Source organism: Eufriesea mexicana, unplaced genomic scaffold (assembly GCF_001483705.2).
Source record: "Eufriesea mexicana isolate 0111107269 unplaced genomic scaffold, ASM148370v2 scaffold3953, whole genome shotgun sequence".
Classification (NCBI taxonomy): domain Eukaryota; kingdom Metazoa; phylum Arthropoda; class Insecta; order Hymenoptera; family Apidae; genus Eufriesea; species Eufriesea mexicana.
Genome location: NW_016911957.1, coordinates 347,788 through 368,504, shown reverse-complemented (window position 1 = coordinate 368,504; position 20,717 = coordinate 347,788). Strand labels below are relative to the sequence as shown.

At 27.2% G+C, this 20,717-nt stretch overlaps 4 protein-coding genes across 7 annotated transcripts; 2 read left to right on the top strand and 2 right to left on the bottom strand.

The window, feature by feature from the left end:
- Positions 1–563: 563 nt before the first annotated feature.
- LOC108551368 (sorting and assembly machinery component 50 homolog) lies at positions 564–2,896 on the bottom strand. Its single transcript, XM_017905506.1, has 8 exons — positions 2,829–2,896; positions 2,522–2,599; positions 2,328–2,387; positions 2,028–2,246; positions 1,675–1,889; positions 1,205–1,583; positions 824–1,118; positions 564–739 (listed from the first exon to the last, which is right to left on the bottom strand). Exons 1-8 carry the CDS (start codon positions 2,847–2,849, stop codon positions 564–566), a joined length of 1,443 nt encoding a protein of 480 aa, XP_017760995.1. The 5' UTR covers positions 2,850–2,896.
- A 1,009-nt stretch (positions 2,897–3,905) lies between these two features.
- subdued (anoctamin 1) lies at positions 3,906–11,188 on the bottom strand. 3 transcript variants are annotated; one of them, XM_017905543.1, is made up of 13 exons: positions 10,948–11,188; positions 10,458–10,691; positions 10,179–10,378; positions 10,012–10,112; positions 8,328–8,453; positions 7,787–8,266; positions 6,174–6,567; positions 5,862–6,094; positions 5,564–5,761; positions 5,070–5,499; positions 4,787–4,992; positions 4,420–4,707; positions 3,906–4,345 (listed from the first exon to the last, which is right to left on the bottom strand). In XM_017905543.1, the coding sequence occupies exons 1-13, from the start codon at positions 11,016–11,018 to the stop codon at positions 4,034–4,036; spliced, it is 3,273 nt and encodes a 1,090-aa protein (XP_017761032.1). In that variant the 5' UTR covers positions 11,019–11,188; the 3' UTR covers positions 3,906–4,033. The 3 variants fall into 3 exon arrangements, with proteins under 3 accessions (XP_017761032.1, XP_017761030.1, XP_017761031.1); XM_017905541.1 differs by lacking the exons at positions 10,012–10,112; positions 10,179–10,378; positions 10,458–10,691; positions 10,948–11,188 and adding exons at positions 8,549–8,901; positions 9,230–9,505; XM_017905542.1 differs by lacking the exons at positions 10,012–10,112; positions 10,179–10,378; positions 10,458–10,691; positions 10,948–11,188 and adding exons at positions 8,549–8,874; positions 9,230–9,505.
- Positions 11,189–12,069: 881 nt separating this feature from the next.
- On the top strand, positions 12,070–15,558 carry LOC108551402 (wee1-like protein kinase). 2 transcript variants are annotated; one of them, XM_017905545.1, is made up of 5 exons: positions 12,070–12,171; positions 12,248–12,560; positions 13,678–13,996; positions 14,084–14,966; positions 15,047–15,558. In XM_017905545.1, the coding sequence occupies exons 2-5, from the start codon at positions 12,308–12,310 to the stop codon at positions 15,359–15,361; spliced, it is 1,770 nt and encodes a 589-aa protein (XP_017761034.1). In that variant the 5' UTR covers positions 12,070–12,171; positions 12,248–12,307; the 3' UTR covers positions 15,362–15,558. The 2 variants fall into 2 exon arrangements, with proteins under 2 accessions (XP_017761034.1, XP_017761033.1); XM_017905544.1 differs by lacking the exon at positions 12,070–12,171 and having other exon boundaries at positions 12,229–12,560.
- Positions 15,559–18,797: 3,239 nt separating this feature from the next.
- LOC108551403 (sodium/bile acid cotransporter 7) lies at positions 18,798–20,520 on the top strand. Its single transcript, XM_017905547.1, has 6 exons — positions 18,798–18,955; positions 19,083–19,237; positions 19,310–19,536; positions 19,615–19,758; positions 19,826–20,075; positions 20,274–20,520. Exons 2-6 carry the CDS (start codon positions 19,096–19,098, stop codon positions 20,516–20,518), a joined length of 1,008 nt encoding a protein of 335 aa, XP_017761036.1. The 5' UTR covers positions 18,798–18,955; positions 19,083–19,095; the 3' UTR covers positions 20,519–20,520.
- Positions 20,521–20,717: the final 197 nt, after the last annotated feature.

The following is a 20,717-nucleotide window of genomic DNA, read 5'->3' as shown; positions in this document are numbered from 1 at the left end:
TTCACATTTAGGCTATCAATGGAAGATAAAACACTAAATAGTTATATGAGATTGATTTTGCATAATCTTTGAAATTAAAGAATATTATTGTATTCTATGAAATACCATTTATATTTCATGTATGTGTTTTTCATTATTAATTATATGATTCAAATAAGCAAAGAATAATTCGTCAAAATATTGAAGAACGTAAATAAATTATACAATTCTTTTTTTTTTTCAACAAATACGCAGAATACTAATGAATCATACCTTAAGTGATGAAATCTTTTGCTTTTCTTAGGAAACAATAACACAATATGTGTTTGGTGCAATATACAAAACATATGTAATTATACTATATAAACAAATTTAATAAAAAAAAAATATTAAAAAATTCAGGAATATGATTTATCATCATTTTTATTGGAAATGTTTCTTCTAATACTTATTTCTAATGGCATCAGAATGTACTTTCATAAGAATAATAAATTTATAAATGTAATTTATTTTACATTAAATGCATATGATTCACATAAAAATAATGTAGGATATATAATTTACTACCCCAAAATAGGAATTATTTATAAGTATTGTAGACCAATTCCGAATTGAAACTGTTCCAATATATCGCTTTTGTCAAATAATAAAGGCATAACTAAGTTTAACTCTACTCTTGCTATATTTCCAACTTTCATTGCAATACCTCCACCAACCGCGCAACGAACATTTTCCTTAAAAATTTTCATATTTTCTTTAGCTGCAAGTAGAAAAAAAATTACTCATTTTTATATTTTTCATATTAGTTCAAAATTAAAACGTACAAAATATTTTGAAAAGTTACCAAATTTGAAAGTGAAATTAGATACATTTCCACCGTTAATAAAACCATGCAACTTAAAAAGATCACCAAAACCATTACAACCAGGCCTAAATGGCAATGGTGTGTATAAATGAAGAGCGACTGCCCAATATGCATCGCCACCAATAAAATTTCCATTGATACGAGGTCCACAACCTCTCATATTAAATCCTCTAAGATTCAATGGTCCACCCAGGAAAAATTGATCAGCAATATTGATTTTGAAGTCATTGCTGATTCCTCGAAGCCATCCAGATTGAAAACCCAGCTGGAAGGTCTAATGAAATTTCTATAATCAAACAAATTGTACAGGAGATAAATCATTTAAAAGTTTAATCTGATTTTGAATTCAAAAATACTTGCTATAAATTCATGTGGTGTCCAATTAGTTTGCATGGTAAATTCATTTTTAACAAATCCAATATCTCCTCCAAGACCAGCTACTTCTGATGAAAACTGTACAAAACTTCCCATAGTGGGAAATATTGTTGAATCTCTTTTATCAATAGAACAAATATGTCGCAATGCAGATTTTAAATTTGGACCGCATTGCTTACGAACGTGAAGCGACGTTTGTTTAGAAGGAATAATTTCCCTATATGTGGCTTCATATTGTAAATTGTGCTTTAATAAACCTGCTTCATCAGGATTGCGAGCAATATCTAACAAAAGACCTTTATCACATTGACTAAAACCAGACCTTGGAAACCAACTGGATGTGTTGAAGATGCTACCGGTTAATCTATAAAAAGAATTAAATTATATATTAATCATACATTTTCAAGAATATTTATTTCTAACATTAACTTTTAAAATGGAACAGTATTACACACACTGTATGAAGCCAATTGTGTACAAATGGTTTAACGGCAGATATACTCATATTAGTTGAATGTTTTAAACCATGAGAATATTCCATCTGAAGACGTTCTCCTCTTCCAAATAAATTAGGTGCTTTTGCTTGAACCATAACTGAACCTTCATTATTTCCAACCATAGTACTAATTCCACCTGCTAAGCGTTTCAGTTCATGTACAATAAAGGTAACCTGGAAAAGCATATACTTTAAAATTTCTTATTAGAATATATGCTAATTATTAAAGAAATGATTTATGAGTGAACTGAAAATTAAATCAGAGAAATTACTTATTTTTTGTTGAATTAGTGTGTAATTATATAGACCCACTTCAACACCTTCTGGGGTAGCATCAGGACCTTGACTGGTATCAATGTAAATTCCAATATTCCCAAAACATCCTAAACCTTTTAGCTTTTCTCGTACTTTAAAGGCATGTAAGATAACATCATGAAAATCTTGAGCCTTAAACAGTTCTTTCACTTGGGTTTCTATTATATCATCTTTTGTCCTCATAAGTCCATCAACATGTATTTTATCAACTCTTGCCTAATTTATGAAATAGCAAGATTTGACTTAATAATTTATATAAATAAAATTAATATTTTATATTTGTGTTAACAAATATACCTTCACTGAACGAAAAACCTGAATGGGTTCTTCTTGCGGTTTTTGATATAAATTCATCTTCTTGTGGAAATGATAGGAAAAAACAATAATTGTTAAGTTTTTATATATTTTCGTAGATAAAAAAAAAGTATTTAGAAAATTTCTATCTAAAATATCAGAAAAACTTTAAATCAAAGTATACAAACATTACTTACAGAATTATGTTTTTTTAAATTTTGTGTTTCATTAGTATTATTTGAAGTTTCATTTACATTTCGAGACATATTAGAATTCTGAAATAATAAAACACGTGAAATACTAACGAAAAGAATTTAATTAAAACTAATTTAATAAAATATAGTAAATACTGTTTTATACAATGCACAAATTTAATAAAATATCTGATACAATAATTTTATTCAAAACTACACTGTTATAAATTATTATTAGAGATTACTCATACTGTAAATTAATAGTTTTAATTTTAGGTTATACCGTAATTTTCTAATAATAAGTACGTACCATTGCATGAACAGTTCCCATTTTTTTAAAATTAATTTTTATTGCTTACATAAGGACTCACATTAAAATATTATACTAAATTTTATTAAACCTCTTTTAATGTTTAAGAAAAAACAACTGTAAACTTTTTAAATTAAATATTCAGAATGATTGAGAATAAGCAATGCGGCATTCTCAACACCGATCTTACGATATCGCCCTCTGCAATATAACAGAGGATGATAATAATATTAACATAGAATTATATAAATTTAAATTTACAAAATTAAAAATTTTAATTTTATAAAAGTGTTTTTATAATTATTCCAATAACAATTTTCATTTTATAATCTTTTATTTAAGTTATATTATATAATTTAAAAATTACATACATATTAACAATTTCATAAAAATAATATTTATATTCATTAAATGTGGCAGCTAAATATATGCAAATATATATTTTAATTTTAGATATATTATAGAAGTTATAAAAATTATTGCATAATCTTGTAATTAATTCGTATATAATGGAAGTATAGTTTACTGTGACATTAGTAACAATATATATTATTAATATATTGAAAACTCTCATTACTATTTAACAGTAATATATTGGTATATTCTGCATAAATGTAACACTGTAAATTTATATTAAAGAATTAAATCTATACATTGAAACAATTATTTTTAGGAACTTTAAGAAGAGGAAATCTATTAATTATGAAATGAAATTTTTTTTTTAAATTTATAATATCAAATTCTGATAATTACTTATAATTACAAATGTAATTTATAATTTGATGTCACAAGAGTAGTTAAATAAATAAATTGCACTACAACGAGTATTTTTCTTAATTAAATAGATAATTTGATACAAAAGATAAAGTAATATTACTTAAGCATAAATTAAAACTTTATGAACCTCTTTCCAATTTTAAACAACAACTCAAAAACACATTTATTCTACAATACAGATATAAAAGATTAAAGATTATTTCAATGAGAATATTTCCTGCATTTTAAATAGTTAATCATAAAAATATATGAGTACTTTGATATATATAAATATTGTTTCTATTATTTTCTTTTGCTGTTAATATCTTTATCAGATCTTTTTGATCACATGTTTGTTTGAAAATTATATTAATAAAACCAATATACAGAAGCGTGACTAGTATCACAGTTATATCTTTCTATTGTTATTTATTTGATCTAAAAAGTGATCATAGTGCGGCGGGACCAACCCGTGTATGTGGATTAGCTGGTGACACAGGACTCCCATGAATTTCTAAATCAAATTCAGAATTAGATAAACTATTTCTCATGACTCTAGACCACCGATTTACGTTATCATTTAATGTAATGAAATGCTGATTTGTGTCTACATCAGCCGACCTCCCACAAGCACGAAGCGCTTCTTGATGAATAATTATTTCATTAGTTATATATGCCTCACGTCGTATTTTATCTCTTAACTTTGGATTCATATCGGGAATACACCATCGTACAAGTATCATTACAAAGGCAACAATATTCTGGAAAATATTATTTTTGTTAATTATAAAATTTGAATTTTTAATTTAATATTACATTCTTGATGTAGAAATACCTCAAATACAACAATAAACGCTAGTCTCGCTGCAAGTACGTGCCAAAACATAATTGTATATTGATATTTGTTTGGCGAATTTGGTGGTTCCCTATAGTCTGGATATTTACATATTTCAACCTGTTCATGGGTAGGTAGCGAAAATGGTTCAGTACCATTTTGTAAGTCACTTGTATTAAACTTCGAAAGAGAATGTTCTAAAAATCCTTCAAGGGAATAATTATCAGAGACAGTTATTCGATAAACTAATCTTGGTATAAAGTTTGAAGTAAAAGCTATGATGAATGCCTAAAAAATTTTAATTATATTAATATATCAAAAACTATATGATTTATACAAAATATTATTTATGAACATATAAACTCACATTAGTTATGACAGACAACTTAGAAATGGAACCAAGAATACGATACCATATACCTATATCTATAACACGTTGTCCAACTGGTCTTCTATACATCGTTAACAATTTTTTTGCATCTAATCGCATTTCAAAAACGTTATTTAATAATGCAAAAAATGGAGCTAGTGGAAATGCAGCAACAAAGATAGTAACAAATCCATATTGTAGTACTGTAACAAATAAAATATTGAAATTTAAATTAAGTACAAATACATATAATAAGTTTACATAAATTTAATACCATTACCCATTTCTAAATACTCAGGAAATAAACTTCTTGGACCCCATTCTACTAATTTATAATCCTTGATCCATTGAAGGTATTTTCTAGTAGTAACTTTCTTTTGTCCATTTTTTGTTTTCATTCCAACATGTACTTTTAAAGTATTTAACCATTTGTAAAATAATGGAAACAACATTTCTAATATTGTATTCATAGTCTGTTTGCCAATCATGATAATGCTTAATTGTATGCATAATTCCATAAGACAACCACCAGGCCCACATTCTTCTTGTCGGTATTTAAAGAAACGATTATAATTACCCGGGTAGCCAACGAATTTTCCTTTAAAAAATGCTATATAAAATATGGAAGCATAGTAGTTAACAAATTCGAGTAGATAAATTTTTAATGTTAAACTATCATCAAATTCAGTTTGGGTTCGAAGCAGTTCAATCTGTAAAAATAAAAATATATACCATAAAAAGAACAACAGATATGTTGTTATTATAGCTAAGTACCTCTGTTAAATATTCAGCTAGCCAAACATAGACCCAGTTAAATATTATAATACAACACAAATTAATGCTAGCTGCAGTAGCTGTTGTAAATAGTATTGCATAACTTGTTACCATAGGATGTCCATAAACACTTAAGGCAGTTAAAACAGACATTCTGTATAGAACAACACCTAACACAGCTGCCATTGCTACTGCAATCTGTGATGTAAATGAAATGAAATAAATGAAAAATAAATTTTTCAAAAAAGAATTATAATTATTAAATTCGTTCTTTTTTGTATTTCAAGTGTTTACAAACCAGCAACAAAACGATGGAAAAACTAAAAATTGTAGCAGGAACTTTCATCTTCCAAAAGGGAACTTTCGGTTCCTCCGTATTTGTAATAATATTGAGCGACTTTTTTTTTATATGTGCTAAACGTGCTAAGTACTGAGGGCGAGGGTGTTCCTCTTGAGCATCTAGGCCAGTTAAATCCCATCTGTGAGTTATTTCTGCCGAATATCGTTTCCACAATTCCAAAAACAAAGTAGCTAATAAAAAATGATAATGAAATTCATATTCCATAACTATAAAACATATTATATAACTATTGAAAATATTGTCACATACCCCATAATGACATAAATATAGAGAAAAACACGGTAGATGGATTATCAAATAAATACGTAATTCTTGCGTGTAAACATGTTTCTTTCAAATTCCAATATCCACAAAAATGATCACATAAGGGACACATTTCGATGGTATCATTACCATTGCAAATATCTTCACTTGGTTCGTTAGAATATAAAGTCGCGCAACTATATATGAAGCATAAAAGTCCTACGATACTAGCGGGTATCAACATATGAGTATAAAAACCAAGCCAAGCAAAATAAAGTCCAATTTTTACTCCAAAATATTCTTTGATGTAATCTAATGGTTGATAATGAAGACATTTTCTCAGACATGCCCATTCTTTATATAAAAGATATCTCATAGAATCAGGTGCTTGTAAATCACCCTAAAATTAAAAAATATTGCATTTTATATAAATATCATCAATAAAAATATTGTATATTAGATAAATTTATATATCTAAATGTATTCAATTAGGGAAACTTTTTAGCAAAAAATGCTTTTATTTAAAATAAAAGCATGATAAAAGATATTAGGTATCATTTAGTTAACAATATATTTAAATTCCTGCTTTATAATCAAAATAAATTCAATCTTCTTAGTGAACGATTAATACGAAGGCGTGTTAACGGTATATTTATTAATCCTACAGGTATAAAGAGCAAGACAAGTATTAAGAGGGTACAGGTATAATACAGTGTCCAGCCCCCGAAGGCGCGAGCTTATTATAGTATACAAATCATCTAAATTATTTAAAAAAACGAAATTATATGTAAAATATAATTAAATATTAAAATTAATTGTTTTTATCCAACGGTATATTCTACAATTTTTAATAACACTCAAAAAAACATAAAAATAGTTTAGTTTTTATTACATCGTTATGTAATTTATAAACTAAATATACACGAAGTATTTAAAGTATGAAATTATATGAAATTTCACTGTCACAAAATTCATTATCTAATAACAAATTTTATAATAGATAACAATAGAATAAACAAATATTATGGATGACACAATTGTTCAAAATTTTGTTATATCTATTTTTAAAGTCAGATTAGTGTAATTTAAAAAAAGATTCAATATCCAACTACAGTTTTATTATTTTATATATCTACACCAAGAAAGGATCAACAAAAGGACAATAAAAAAAACCAGGTGGCCATATTGAACATTCATACCTGAGTACCCTGCTTGATAACTGTACTGCTTCTGAGTAAAGACATGAAAGCGGATTAGGGCAAGACACGAAAATCCTATAAACCGCTTTGTCCCTAATATAAAGTCAAGCAGGGTGGTTACATTTGAAGATAAGAGGCTAGTCCTTCAGTTATTAAGGTTCCTCCTCCAAAAATTTTCAATGGATAATCGATTGTTTAGGAGGTGCGAGCAGAGGTATAAAATAGGTGAATGAGAAACAATAAGGTTTATCGATATTACGGTACATAAATATACCTACTTCGTAACAACTTTAATAATTTTTCTGAAGTAAATATGAGTATATTTATGTATATTTAACTTAGACATAAATAGTAATAAATATAATAGACATAAAATTAAAAATATACAATAGAAAAAAAGAAGTAAGAGATGTAACTTACATCATGAAGAGGGTATGCAGCCACATATGCTTTTTCTGAAATCAACCTATCTATTCCAAATGCAAAATCATCATCCTTGGTTTCAGTAAATCTGGTTCTATCTAAAATAAACTGTACAATTCTAGCACGTGTTGCAGCAGTAAAAAAATTTGGCGAATCCAAACCAAATAAATATTCTTTATCACGACTATAAACAGCCGTAAAATTATGTTTTAGAGTCGGAAATATTGTTTCATCGACATAATATTTTTTCATAATTTTCTTAAATAATGAATTGACTTCTTTTATTAATGTATTACTACGATTTTCAGGAATTATCATGCCAGATAACTCTTTCATTGGCAATCTAAGTTTTAATATTTCAGCATACCGTCTTAATACTTCACGAGGTGCATGAATTTTGATAAAATGTAGACCATTTGGTTCTGCTTGTTCATATTCCAATTGTAAACCTTCTTTCTCCAAATTTTTTTCAAACACCTAAAAATTAAAAAGAGATTTATGTTAGATACATAAATTACATCTTTATACATATACTTACACGTCTATATTCAGTACAGTGATATTTTTGCGCTTCTACATTGTATTCATCCCAGACAAGTACAAAATCAATTGTACGAATTTCATCATGAAAGTATAAACTAAATACTGTACCTCCTTTTGAAACCTACAAAAAAGAACAATTAATATTTTATAATTAATAATTTCATTTGTAGTTATATTATCCTTGAAATATTTATACAATTATAAATTTAGCTTTACCGATCTTGAACTTCTTTCGCTGTTTCTTAAATCTGTACAACTACCTTCAATGGCTGTTTCATTGGTATCATTATTAGGAGCTGATAAATCTTCCATAGATATTGCACTGAGTATATTATTTAAGGTGCTCATGCTTTCACTATCATTCAATGAGGTATTATATACACTTTGATATAAAGTTTGCACAGATTCTGCATTTAAATTACTTTGTATTGATCGATAAAGATCTGCTTCAGATATATTATTTTTATAATCTTGTATCCATGGTACAGAAACTTCGTCGTCATCCTCTTTCATTTTTAATTGAATTGGTAAGTATTTAAATCCTACTTATTTGAATCAAACAACATATACTACATGCAAGCCAAATAAAAAAAAATATATATATTCATAAAAGTATTCTAAAAAACATACATTATAAATGCATTTTATATAACTCTATATTATAATAAAATAAAATAACATTATTAAACAAGCAATTAAAGTGGGCACGGACTATATTAAGATTTATTCAATCTACATTTATATTATACTCTAATGATCAAATGATAAATAAATTTCAACGCGATATAAAATGACACAGCAAAATAATATTGTGTTGTTAATTTGGTGTAAAACTAGACTAAATATATATTAAACTTTCTATATAAAAAGCAGTAATTAAAATATGCAATATCTTACAAAATTTCCGTGTTTCCATCTGAAATCTTTAATTCCGGATGCTGTTCAGATATGTAAAAGGAAATTGTCGACATGTAATTCCATCGTGTATGTACTTTTAACCCCTGCTTCACAACTACATATTTGTTACATACTATAATCCTTTTTTATTAATTAATGTATATTTTTACAAACATAATGCACTTTAGTGCATTAATTTTATTATTGCAATGAAATACTATGAAATGTATGTAATGTTAAACTCGTAATAATTCTCATGAATCATATTACATATAAGCGAAGCACAGTGTTAAACATGATCACGTGGTCTATATAAATTGACACCATGTTAACTGATTGTTAATTTAATTCATATAAATTCTATAATAAATTAATCAAAAAAGTCTCTTTTATAGCAAATTCCAATGAAATATAAATTTCCTGATATTAAACGATATTAACAGTGATATTTGTAAATTTTATAAAATACAAAATTTTAAATATTGTTAAATTATTGACAAAAAGGTTTTGTTGAAAGAATATCTTTTTTCTATTACAAAATTTTATAAAAATACAAGATAAATAATTCAATATTTTATTTCATTTCAGATTACAAATACAAATAAATTTTTGTAAGATATTAATAGTACAAAATTATTCTTTGGTACTTTTAATAACAAAAGTAAATAATGTGTAAAGATTCTTCATTTGATATATATGTATATTATTTAATATTATTTTTACTTTACACATTATGTAAAGTTTGATTTCATTATACACATCTGTTATAATATACATTATACTTCTTGCATAACTAAAGAATTAAGTTCATCTTCTCCTGGACATAATACAGAGTCAATATTATAGAATGCTGCATGTAATGTTATTACAAACCAAGATACACCTGAAATAAAATTTAAATAAAAATAATCTTGTATTATATTTAGATGAAAATATTTGTTTTATTTACCAAGAACCCAGAAGAGAGCTGCACCAGCACCAACCAAATAAAAGATTGGCAGTGAACAAACTCCTACCAAAGAAAAAACTTGAGCTAATGTTAATTTATGATTCAATATTGTAAGTGCCTGTTTAGTATGACGTTGTGAAACTTTATAACAAGTTCCAAGAGATACAGCAACAGCAAGTAGTAATAATGGCGATGTAATCCTAAATGTTAGACATTTATTTTAAAATAAAAAATTATTATATTGAAGTATAAAAATAAACTCAATGTAGTAAATCTTACAAGCAATATATAACTAATCCAATAAACACAAATAAATAATTGCTCTGGAAATACTCAATATTTCTCACAATTCTTTTACTCAATCTTAGTAAACTAGGTGGAGGTCTTATATTACTCGTATTAAGGAATAAAGACCATGGCCTGATATTTGCTTTTCTATGTTCAATCCATTCGTGAGCTTGTGAATATCCTATATTACTGAGTGCAAATTGTGGTATCTGTAGGAATTCCAGCCTAAATAACAAAATATATGATTTAGTAACATTCTATTATTTTCTTAATATTAATAATAAACCAAAATTTGTGTAATAAGTTTTGAAAAGTCTAGTTACAAGAAAATTATCATTCAAAATATGGTAACTTAAATTAACCAATAACTATCAACAAGCTGTCAATGTCGTTATCATCATATCTCTGTAGGTTAAATAAAAAAATATTTATCATTCTATTTTGGATCATTGTGTCTATCTATTATGTACTTAAAGATTACCCAGTGCTCGATTTTTGTTTTTGTTGCGGTATTTGCATACCACCCGCGACCTCAATTTGTACGTCTGCCATTCTCTTTTTTTAATGCTCAGACCTTTCAAGAATGGTTACGCGTGACAAAGAAACGACTCTCTCTCTGTTTTACTTTTTACGTGGAGCCTCGCATCCCCACCGCGTGGCGTCTGCAGCCTCGTTTTAGAAAAAACCCGTCGTAGGCAGTAAAATTCCCATCATATCGCACATCGAACTACTATGTTACCCCTACCACCGATACCGCTACACCAACACAAGCCAGTGTTCGCGCATACAAACGCTACAGGTTGCAGCTGCTCGATAAAAATTCTTTCACTGCCTCCGTAAAACTTCTTTCACGAAAGGGGCTCTTTGTCTGAATAAGGTAAAAGACGCAAAAGATTTTCCCTTTCTTACGTGAGTTTTGGATGTTTTCACTTAACAGATACAAAAATATCTTTCTTGTTCATCCTGCTTCATAATACGTTTACTGCATGTTATTTCTTACTGAATTTTGCTTTCAAATTGAGCATTTCACTTTCTTCTCCTACTAGAAATCAGATTATACATCACTTTGTCTGGATTTCTTAACGATTATGAAAGAAGTAAAATGTTATAAAAGTATCTTATATTTTCAAAATTAATAAGCATTGCGATTACGTTTGTTTAAATTAATTCTATGTAACTAAATTCAATTAAATTTTGCACGATATTTTCATCGTAAAAATTCGTAATTCTAAAATTCATAGTTAATTTTACTTTATATATTTATATTTTTCCGATTTATTAATTTATGTATTTTAGTCATATGTTAATAATTTAATTTGTTAATAACATTAACATGTGGTTTTATTTGTTACAGAAGCATAAGATTTTTAAATGGTCAATGAGATCATCAGCGTAGAGGCGAAAGTTGTTTTCGTCCATTATTCGATGGAAGATCATCGCCTATTTTAAGCGTCCTTCGAATTCGTGTGGAACTTTCAAAGAATAAAGTGCGACATAAAGTTTTTAGAATTTTACCGAGAATGGTTTCACCCTCGAAAATGTGTGCAGATGACGCTACTATGTACTACCATTGTGAGTAATCACAACCAATAGGAGAACGCGTTATATCAAATTCAATAGCTTCTCGTTCTCAAAGAAGCTTCTGATTGGTCGCCTTTAATTTCCCAAGGAACATCGGGCCACCCGCCATAACGAACGTAGCGTGGTACGAGCGATTGTTTGAATGAAGGTCTTCAAACGTAATTGATAAGATTTAGTAATTAGTACCTATTTCAATTTAGTTTTGCCAGTGTACACAAGATAGTTGCATGCAAGGAAACTTATGGTGACAGTTTAAAGACATGGAAGTCGCACAAAAGTTGCATTTCGACGCATGCGACATTCAGGACGAGGAGCTGAACATCAGCTGTCGGACGAACAGCTCTGGTTGTGATGTTGACGATATTTTAGATTCTTCAGCAGAGGATCTTGGATGTTCACCCCCACTTCAGCCAAGAAAACTGTCATTTAGTAATACAATGGATTGTAGTGACAGTGAAAGTAACCAATCTGTGCCAATTAATAACAATAAGACCCCTATCAGTAACGTGACAGGTTAGTATGATTTTCAATTTTTCATCTTTTTATGAACTATTTTTGTACAGTATCCTGACTGCCATATATTTAAAGGTATTCTTTGTTTCCATATGTTTTGTTTGCAAATAATTTTATATAAAAAATTATATCTTTGTTTTGAAACATCTTACTATAACTCTTAGACATTTTGTATTGCATGTTATGTTTTTAAAATTTTTATTTTCTAATGTAATCTTTTTTGCTTTTTTTAAATTATTACTATAATTTTTATGAATGTATTGTAACTAAAAATGATTGTATTAAAAGCTTCAATTCTTTTTTCTTTATCAATATCACCATGTGTATTTATTATTTTATTTTTTTGTTGTACTTTATAGTTACGCATTTTATACATATTTTTTTCTACATATATTGGAAAGTTATATTATTGTTTTAAATGATTTTGTTGTGCATGGTGTGGGAAAATTGATATTTTTGTTGGACAATTGTTTTGCATCATGCATCTATGTCTATAATTTAAAAAAAAAGAAAAGAAGAAAAGGATTAAGAAGTAATCAGTAAACACAATTACACTGTGTACTGCTATTACCTGAGGTTTTTTAAATTTGTATTTTATGAAGGGATAATTAAAATATATATACTATACATGTATATAATTTCATATACTTTGATTTGAAATGAAATTTATATAGAATATTTTTTAGAATAGTACATTTTTATACTTTTATAAACTGTTTTTTTATGCTAATTAAAACATGTTAATGTTGTTCTTATTATTGTTAATTAACATTAAACTTGTGTATTTGTAGATAGCATACAAATATTTTTTTATAAGGAAATGAGTGAAAATATATAGATAAATGTTGTTTATTTTATTTAATGAACTCATTCTTTTATTAAAATTTATAATACTATAGTACTATAAAATATAAATAAATAAATAACGTAATAATATAAATATAATAAATATACACAAAAAAATATTAAAAACAAAATATAAGTAACATTAAAAAATATGTTACTTATAAAATATTAAACACATTGCATATATATCTCTTTGATTATATGATTTGAGTACACAAGAAAATTGTATTCTATAAAATATAATATATGCATCCAAAAATATGAATTGCAGGTACATCAAGAATTAGGATTCCTCCTCGTGAAAATATATGTTCTCAAAAAATATCAATGGCATGCAGTCCACCTTACAAACGCGTTAGAGCTTTACGTCTTTTTGATTCTCCTGCTACTCCAAAAACTCTAATGGAAAAAAGTGCGATACATACTCCATTTCCTACTAAATGTACTAGACTATTTTCATTAGACAAACCTAGACCTTGTAATTACCAAAACAAGTCTGACAAACCTGCTGCAAATGTAAATCCTTTTACACCAAATGGAATGTTACTAACAGCAAGGAAGCGTACTAGATCTAAACGTAGTCTAAATGGGTGAGCATTAAAGCAAAATCTAATATAAGAAATTTTATGGTAATGTTCATTTAAAATAACGATTCTTTTGTTTTCATTTAATATTAGTTCTCCAGACATTCAAATTCCGAAATTCGATCTCGCCGATTCTGAAGATTCCGACAATGAAATAGAACAAGCTACAAAACGTGTAGCACTACAAGACTCTAATATTCCACGATACCATCAAGAGTTCCATGAACTTGGTTTAATTGGAACAGGCGAATTTGGTTCAGTTTATAAGTGTATTAATCGGTTAGATGGATGCACTTATGCTATTAAAAAAAGTATTAAACCTGTGGCTGGAAGTATTAATGAAAAGAATGCCTTAAATGAAGTATATGCACATGCTGTACTTGGTAAACATCAACACGTTGTAAGATATTATTCTGCATGGGCAGAAGATAATCACATGATAATTCAAAACGAATATTGTAATGGTGGTAGTCTGGCAGACGCGATTGTGAACTTAGAAAAAGAAAAAAAGCACTTTACTGAAGCAGAAATGCGACAATTGTTATTACATGTTGCTGAAGGTTTAAGATATATTCATAGCATGCAGTTAGTGCATATGGATATTAAACCTGGAAATATTTTTATTTCTAAAGAAAAAAGGTTACTCGCAGTTAATTATGATTCAGCCGACGATGGTTTTGATGAAGAGGAAACTGTAGAAGAGGAAATTACTTATAAAATAGGAGATTTGGGTCATGTTACATCTGTTAATAACCCTCAAGTTGAAGAAGGGGATTGTAGATATCTGCCAACAGAGATTTTACGTGAAGACTTCAGTCATTTACCAAAAGCTGATATTTTTGCTTTGGGATTAACTGTTTATGAAGCAGGTGGTGGAGGTCCATTACCTAAAAATGGACCTGAATGGCATGACATCAGAAATGGAAATTTAAAGGAATTACCACATTACAGTCGTGATCTAAACGAATTACTTAAAGTAAGCTCATCTGTAAATTTGTTCTGCTACTTATGTTTTTATTTTACAGGACAATTTAATAAATTTCTTTCTTTTTGCAGTTAATGATTCATCCAAATCCTGAAATGAGACCATCAGCAATATGTCTCATACAACATAGAGTATTATGTCCATTTGGAAATAAAACAAAAGCACAACTTCGGCGGGAACTGAATGCGGAAAAATTAAAAAATGAAATACTATCGAAACAACTGCAGGAAGCAGCTAAATGTCTAAAAACTATTGCTCCAAATGTAGCGGCTATTAATAATACAATGAATGCAGGGGGTTATAAGTTAAGACCTACACCAACTAGAACGTCGTCTCGAGTAGTGGGTAAAAAAGTCAACAGAAGCAATAGCACTACAAACTTTTGAATGTTCTGTGTTATATTTGTGTCAGATTAAAGGAGAGGGGTAAAGGTGCTTAAGGAAAAACATATTTTTTTTAAGTGCCTTGACATTGTGATATGAATTAGTTCTAGTTTATAAGTAAAACTATGATCAATATTTGGTAATAAGAGAATATGATAGTACACGGAGTGAAATTGTACGATAGCCACGGGTATACTCTTGCAGCGATGAAGGTATTATATTAATAAAATAAGTTATGAATTGCATATGAGAATTATGAACAGGTAACTTCTTAATTATTCATATTTTTCATTTTATTGTTGTTTAAATGTTTTGGTGGATAATACAGTAATTTAATATTATTTACTTATGTATATTACGTTTGATCTTTTTTTATATAAGATAAAAAATAGGTACATAAGGTTTGAAAAATTTAATAATTATTACTATCATTCATTATTAGTTTATTTATCCTACAAAATATATGAAATATAACAAAATCTATTTCTTTACAAAAAAATAAGAATAATTTTGTTGAATATGTTCTTATATGCCTTTAATGTTCTTATTACAAGCTTTTACTTATCTACTTTATACATTTGATTACAATCTGCATTTATTTTATGACATTACTATTTTTTCCATTTATAGTCTATTCAAACAGTATTATAAAAGAAAAAGTAATATTAACAGAAATAGAATGAAAATATTTTTAATATCAGTTAGTAATTAATGTTTTGATATTTGACTGTATAATAGATTGATTTTCCCTATTTTTATTCAAGAATCACTGCAGTAAATAATTCAAAATGCTAACAGTAAATTGTGACAAATTGTTTATTGCAAATACATTGTATTTTTATACATAGATATTTACATATAGTAATAGTTCGGTATTGTGTATTGTTTAGTGTTTAATTATTAACTAATATCTGTATTATCCATCGTTTATTATTATCAAATTCTTGTACAACTATTCAGACAACTCTTTCTCTTTGCTGTACTCTTCATACTCAGACAAAAGACTGTTACTCTAAATATATTATATTGAATAATTTTTATATTTCTTCACGACTCGCTATCTTTTAGGGGTATATATGCTCTTTAAATTAATAATGAATAAATCGATATTATACGTTACCTGTATACGTTTTGTGTTCTTGATAACATAATGAGATAATTTTTTAATCAAAATAGCTGACATAAAACTTCATCTAAGCATAATTCCTAGCCCTAAAACTTACTATTTCACTCCGTGTATTCTTTATATGAGGGAATAGCTCTTAAAATCACAAACGATTAAAGAGTGAATCTTTGAACGTAAAATGTTTTAAGTTTAAATTATTTTTATAATATTTTTTTATAGTCATATTGTCTTTGGCATGCTCTGAAATTCGTATTATACAAGTTTCCCTTGTGTTTTTAATATATATATATTGGATAAATACTGATGTATAATAATCCGCGTTTCTATCATAGGTGGTATTGCCAATTAGTGTTATATGATATAATACTGATTAGATATTTCTTATTCTATTTACTAATATAAAAATTCACAAAAAAATGTATTCGTTTCATTATGAAATGTGTATCACATTTAAAGATACTATAAATTTTGCTATGTTGGACAGATTGGTTAATAAACTTTTTTATTTTTTTTTTATTTTATAATACACTATGTTTCTTGATCAAGAATGACAAAAACTAATGGTTTATCGCAGTTTAATGAAGTCAAAGCCCTGTATCATACAAATACATTTAATGAATATTCTTGTTCCATAAAGTAGCATCGACTAGATGTCTTATGTACAATCATTTGGCTTTTAGCTAATAAACAAATCAAAGCCTTTGTACCTTGATTTAATATTCTCGTGTCGCTGAGCATGCTAATATGTGATCTTTTTTATATCTATGTTACTGAAGCATTTCAATATTTATATTTAAAAAAAGGAAAATCTAGCATGTGTAGTAATGCTTTGCATTACTGTTTATAAAACGATCTGGACTGCAGTTTTTAATATCATGAAGTATTTTGTTGTAGTTTACGTTACAAACTACTTGTGTCTTTTATTTGCGGTATAAATTCGGTTCTTACAAATAGGGTCTATCGAAAATTTTCTGTTACATTATCAGTGTCAAAAGGTAATGCGATCAAATATTTTCCTGAGTGTGCAAGCTCATTTATGAACCAATGTTATTGTATGTAGTCATAGGCCGCGCTATGTATAAAAGTTACGAAGTTTTGTAAGAAAAAATGTGAATAATTGATAAAGGAGCTATTTAAGCTTCAAACTGTGTGCCAGGAAGGGTGGACCCCGACTTATGGCAGTAAGGTATTGTGGTAATATGCCACATTTACATACACTGTGAACTGTTGTTTCATTAATCTTATTATTATTATTATAAACTAAATAAAATTTCAGAAAATCAAAGTAAAATATAAATTTTATGTTTATTTTATATATGAGATAATTTTGAAAATATTTAAAAATAAATATAAAAACTTAAAATATAGTATTGGCTTCTTATATTTTTTATCTTATTATCAAAATTGAAGAGTTATACACTTATTTTTGAATATTTGTAAAAATTTGAATTACAAATTGACTAGAATTTTCTATTCTATATTAATTTATCTCGCTTTGTTAACCAAAATTTAATAATATTTCAAGCAATATAAATTTTATTTGGGTTTGTAATCTTTTAACCAAAATTTATTCCAATAAAATTATATTATTATATAATAAAGAATAATGCAACTAAAAATGTTTATTTTAAGTACGCATGCGTAAAAAAGTGAAAAGTAGTTTCTCAATACATTTTGATTCTATATATATTGATATTTTGATACAATGCAGTAAGGAACTTCGCATACTTCTTATCCAAACAGTTGACCATTAAAGATAATAAATATTTAGAGTAATTGAATATTACATAAAATTCCTTGTTATTAATGTTCTTGAAGTACTTCGAAGAACTGTTAACAGATCGTAATGAGTTTAGAGTTTGAATTTATTTGTTATGGTCACGTAATAATGTTTCATTCTTTCGTCTGCGATTTTTGTGTTTAAACACCTGTCAACGAGACAACGTGTAAATACGTATACAATTATATTTTGATGCAAATCAAATTTAATTAGCACAAGGCAGCATTATTTTATATAGCATCGAAATCATAACAAATATTGAAAAATGAACGATACAAATTTTATGCATAATACGAAATTATTAAAAGAACAGCATAATATTTTATATTATAAATTTTATAAGTATTGCTTTAATTTAGGTGCATTTATCCTTTAATTTATACTTCACAAACTTTACAGAGACTGCAATGGTAAAATATAGTATAGAATAATTTTTAAATGAATGAATTTGGATATTATATTTAATATATACAGTATTATAGACAATAAGATATGCTTGCTTTATTTAATTATAACATTTCAAGCATGTTTAAATAGGATCATAGTACATATAGTATTTTGTCCAAATGTGCACGCACAAAATTTTTTAAAGGAGACAGTGCATGAAATTTTCTCAAAGAAGACTCAGAAAAACTGCTACACTGGCTGATTTTGCTCGTAGACTGATGTACTCTGTTTTTTTACAAAAATGGTTTGAATCCTCTTTATTCTTATTGACACTTTTTCATTGTATAAATCACATATCATTTGCTTTTATTATTACAACACAGATTAATTTTACAGAATAAACACACGTTAATATATATTGATTATTACAGGCACATATATTAAATGAAAATGCAAAAAAGTCATATACAGGATGTTCAACCAAAGAAGAAACAGAATGAACTTTTACATAGATATGGATATTTTTTATCAATGCTTTTATGTATGATGCTTGCCTCTATTAAACCACATTTTGGTAAAACAAATGGTATTAATTTTTAAATAATTAGTAGTATAATTATATATTTATGTTTTACTATTTTTATGTTGTTTATTATAGGTATTTTAAATGGAAATGTTATTATACGATATTTTGCTGTTCCTTTAACATATTTAGAAGCAGGCTTATTATGTGATCCAAAAACCCTTTATTTAACATTAAGCAATGGCTCTCTCTTAATATTTACAATGACATTCATATACATTTTAATGCCCTTCCTGATGAGACTTGGAGTATGTTTATTGACTTATGCTAATGTCAATGTGTGGTTACTGAAAGGAATGGAAGTAAATAAAAATTGAAATATTTTAAAAAATTCTACAATAGATACTAATGATAATTCATTTTAATTTTCTAACTTTTAGGTACTTTACTGTATGCCACCTCCATTTAATACAAGTTTTGTTTTATGTCGATTGGCACAAGCAGATTTATCAACGAGTATTGTAATAACTTTGGTATCTCATTTTGGTGGACTATTTATATCTCCAATATTATTATACTTTGTGGTATTTATACATTATTGGAACTTAAATTATTATTTTCTTCATAACATATAAATTATAATTCTTTCAGTTAGGAGCATCTACACCGCCTTTGGTTGGTGTAAACATAATAGAAACAATTTATAGTACAATTTTACCATTAGTCATTGGAGTTATGATTCAAACCCTCATTTTAAAATATGATATTTGTCCCAAAATTAAATCACCTTGGTTTTCTCAAGGATTACTATTAGCTACAGCATATCATTGGTTTTGTGATGCTGTATTAGTGGATGCATCTTCTTTACAAGCTACTGATGTATTATTATGTGTATTGATTGGTAAGTCTATCATCATTTATGTCGAAATATATATCTATTATGTAACTAGATAAATAATCGCAATTGTTGTATAACCTTCATTGGTGCATGTATATATACTATTTACATGTGTCAAATTATTATTAATTTGATGTAAGTACAGGATATGGCATGTCTTTTACTACTTCACTATGGTATTAGTATATTTTTATGTTCAAGCTTGCGTGGGACAACTATTTGTTAGCTGCTTGTGTTGGATTTTGTGCTCTCGGTGGTTACCTCGGAATATCTTGTTAGCCGCACTTTTTACGAGTACTCACAAATCGGTTGGTCTTGGCAGCTGGGTTTTACGTGGTGCTTACCATGGTTCAGCTCATGGTCCAGCAGTAAATTTACCATTATCTATACTACCAGTTGCACAATTATTGTTAGGTAGTTTATTAGCTGGTTGGTTATCTCCATAATATAAAATATGTTACGTAATTAGTTTAAATATTTTTTTTGTATTCCGCTTTTGTTTAAAATTGCATGCATACACTATCTATTTTTCAAATTGTTTTGCAAATTTTTTTTATATTGTATATATTTTATATGTACTGCTTAGTTGATATAAAATAAGTTCCCAGTAAAAATAATTTTCATTTCTGTTTTTTTATTTTTTGA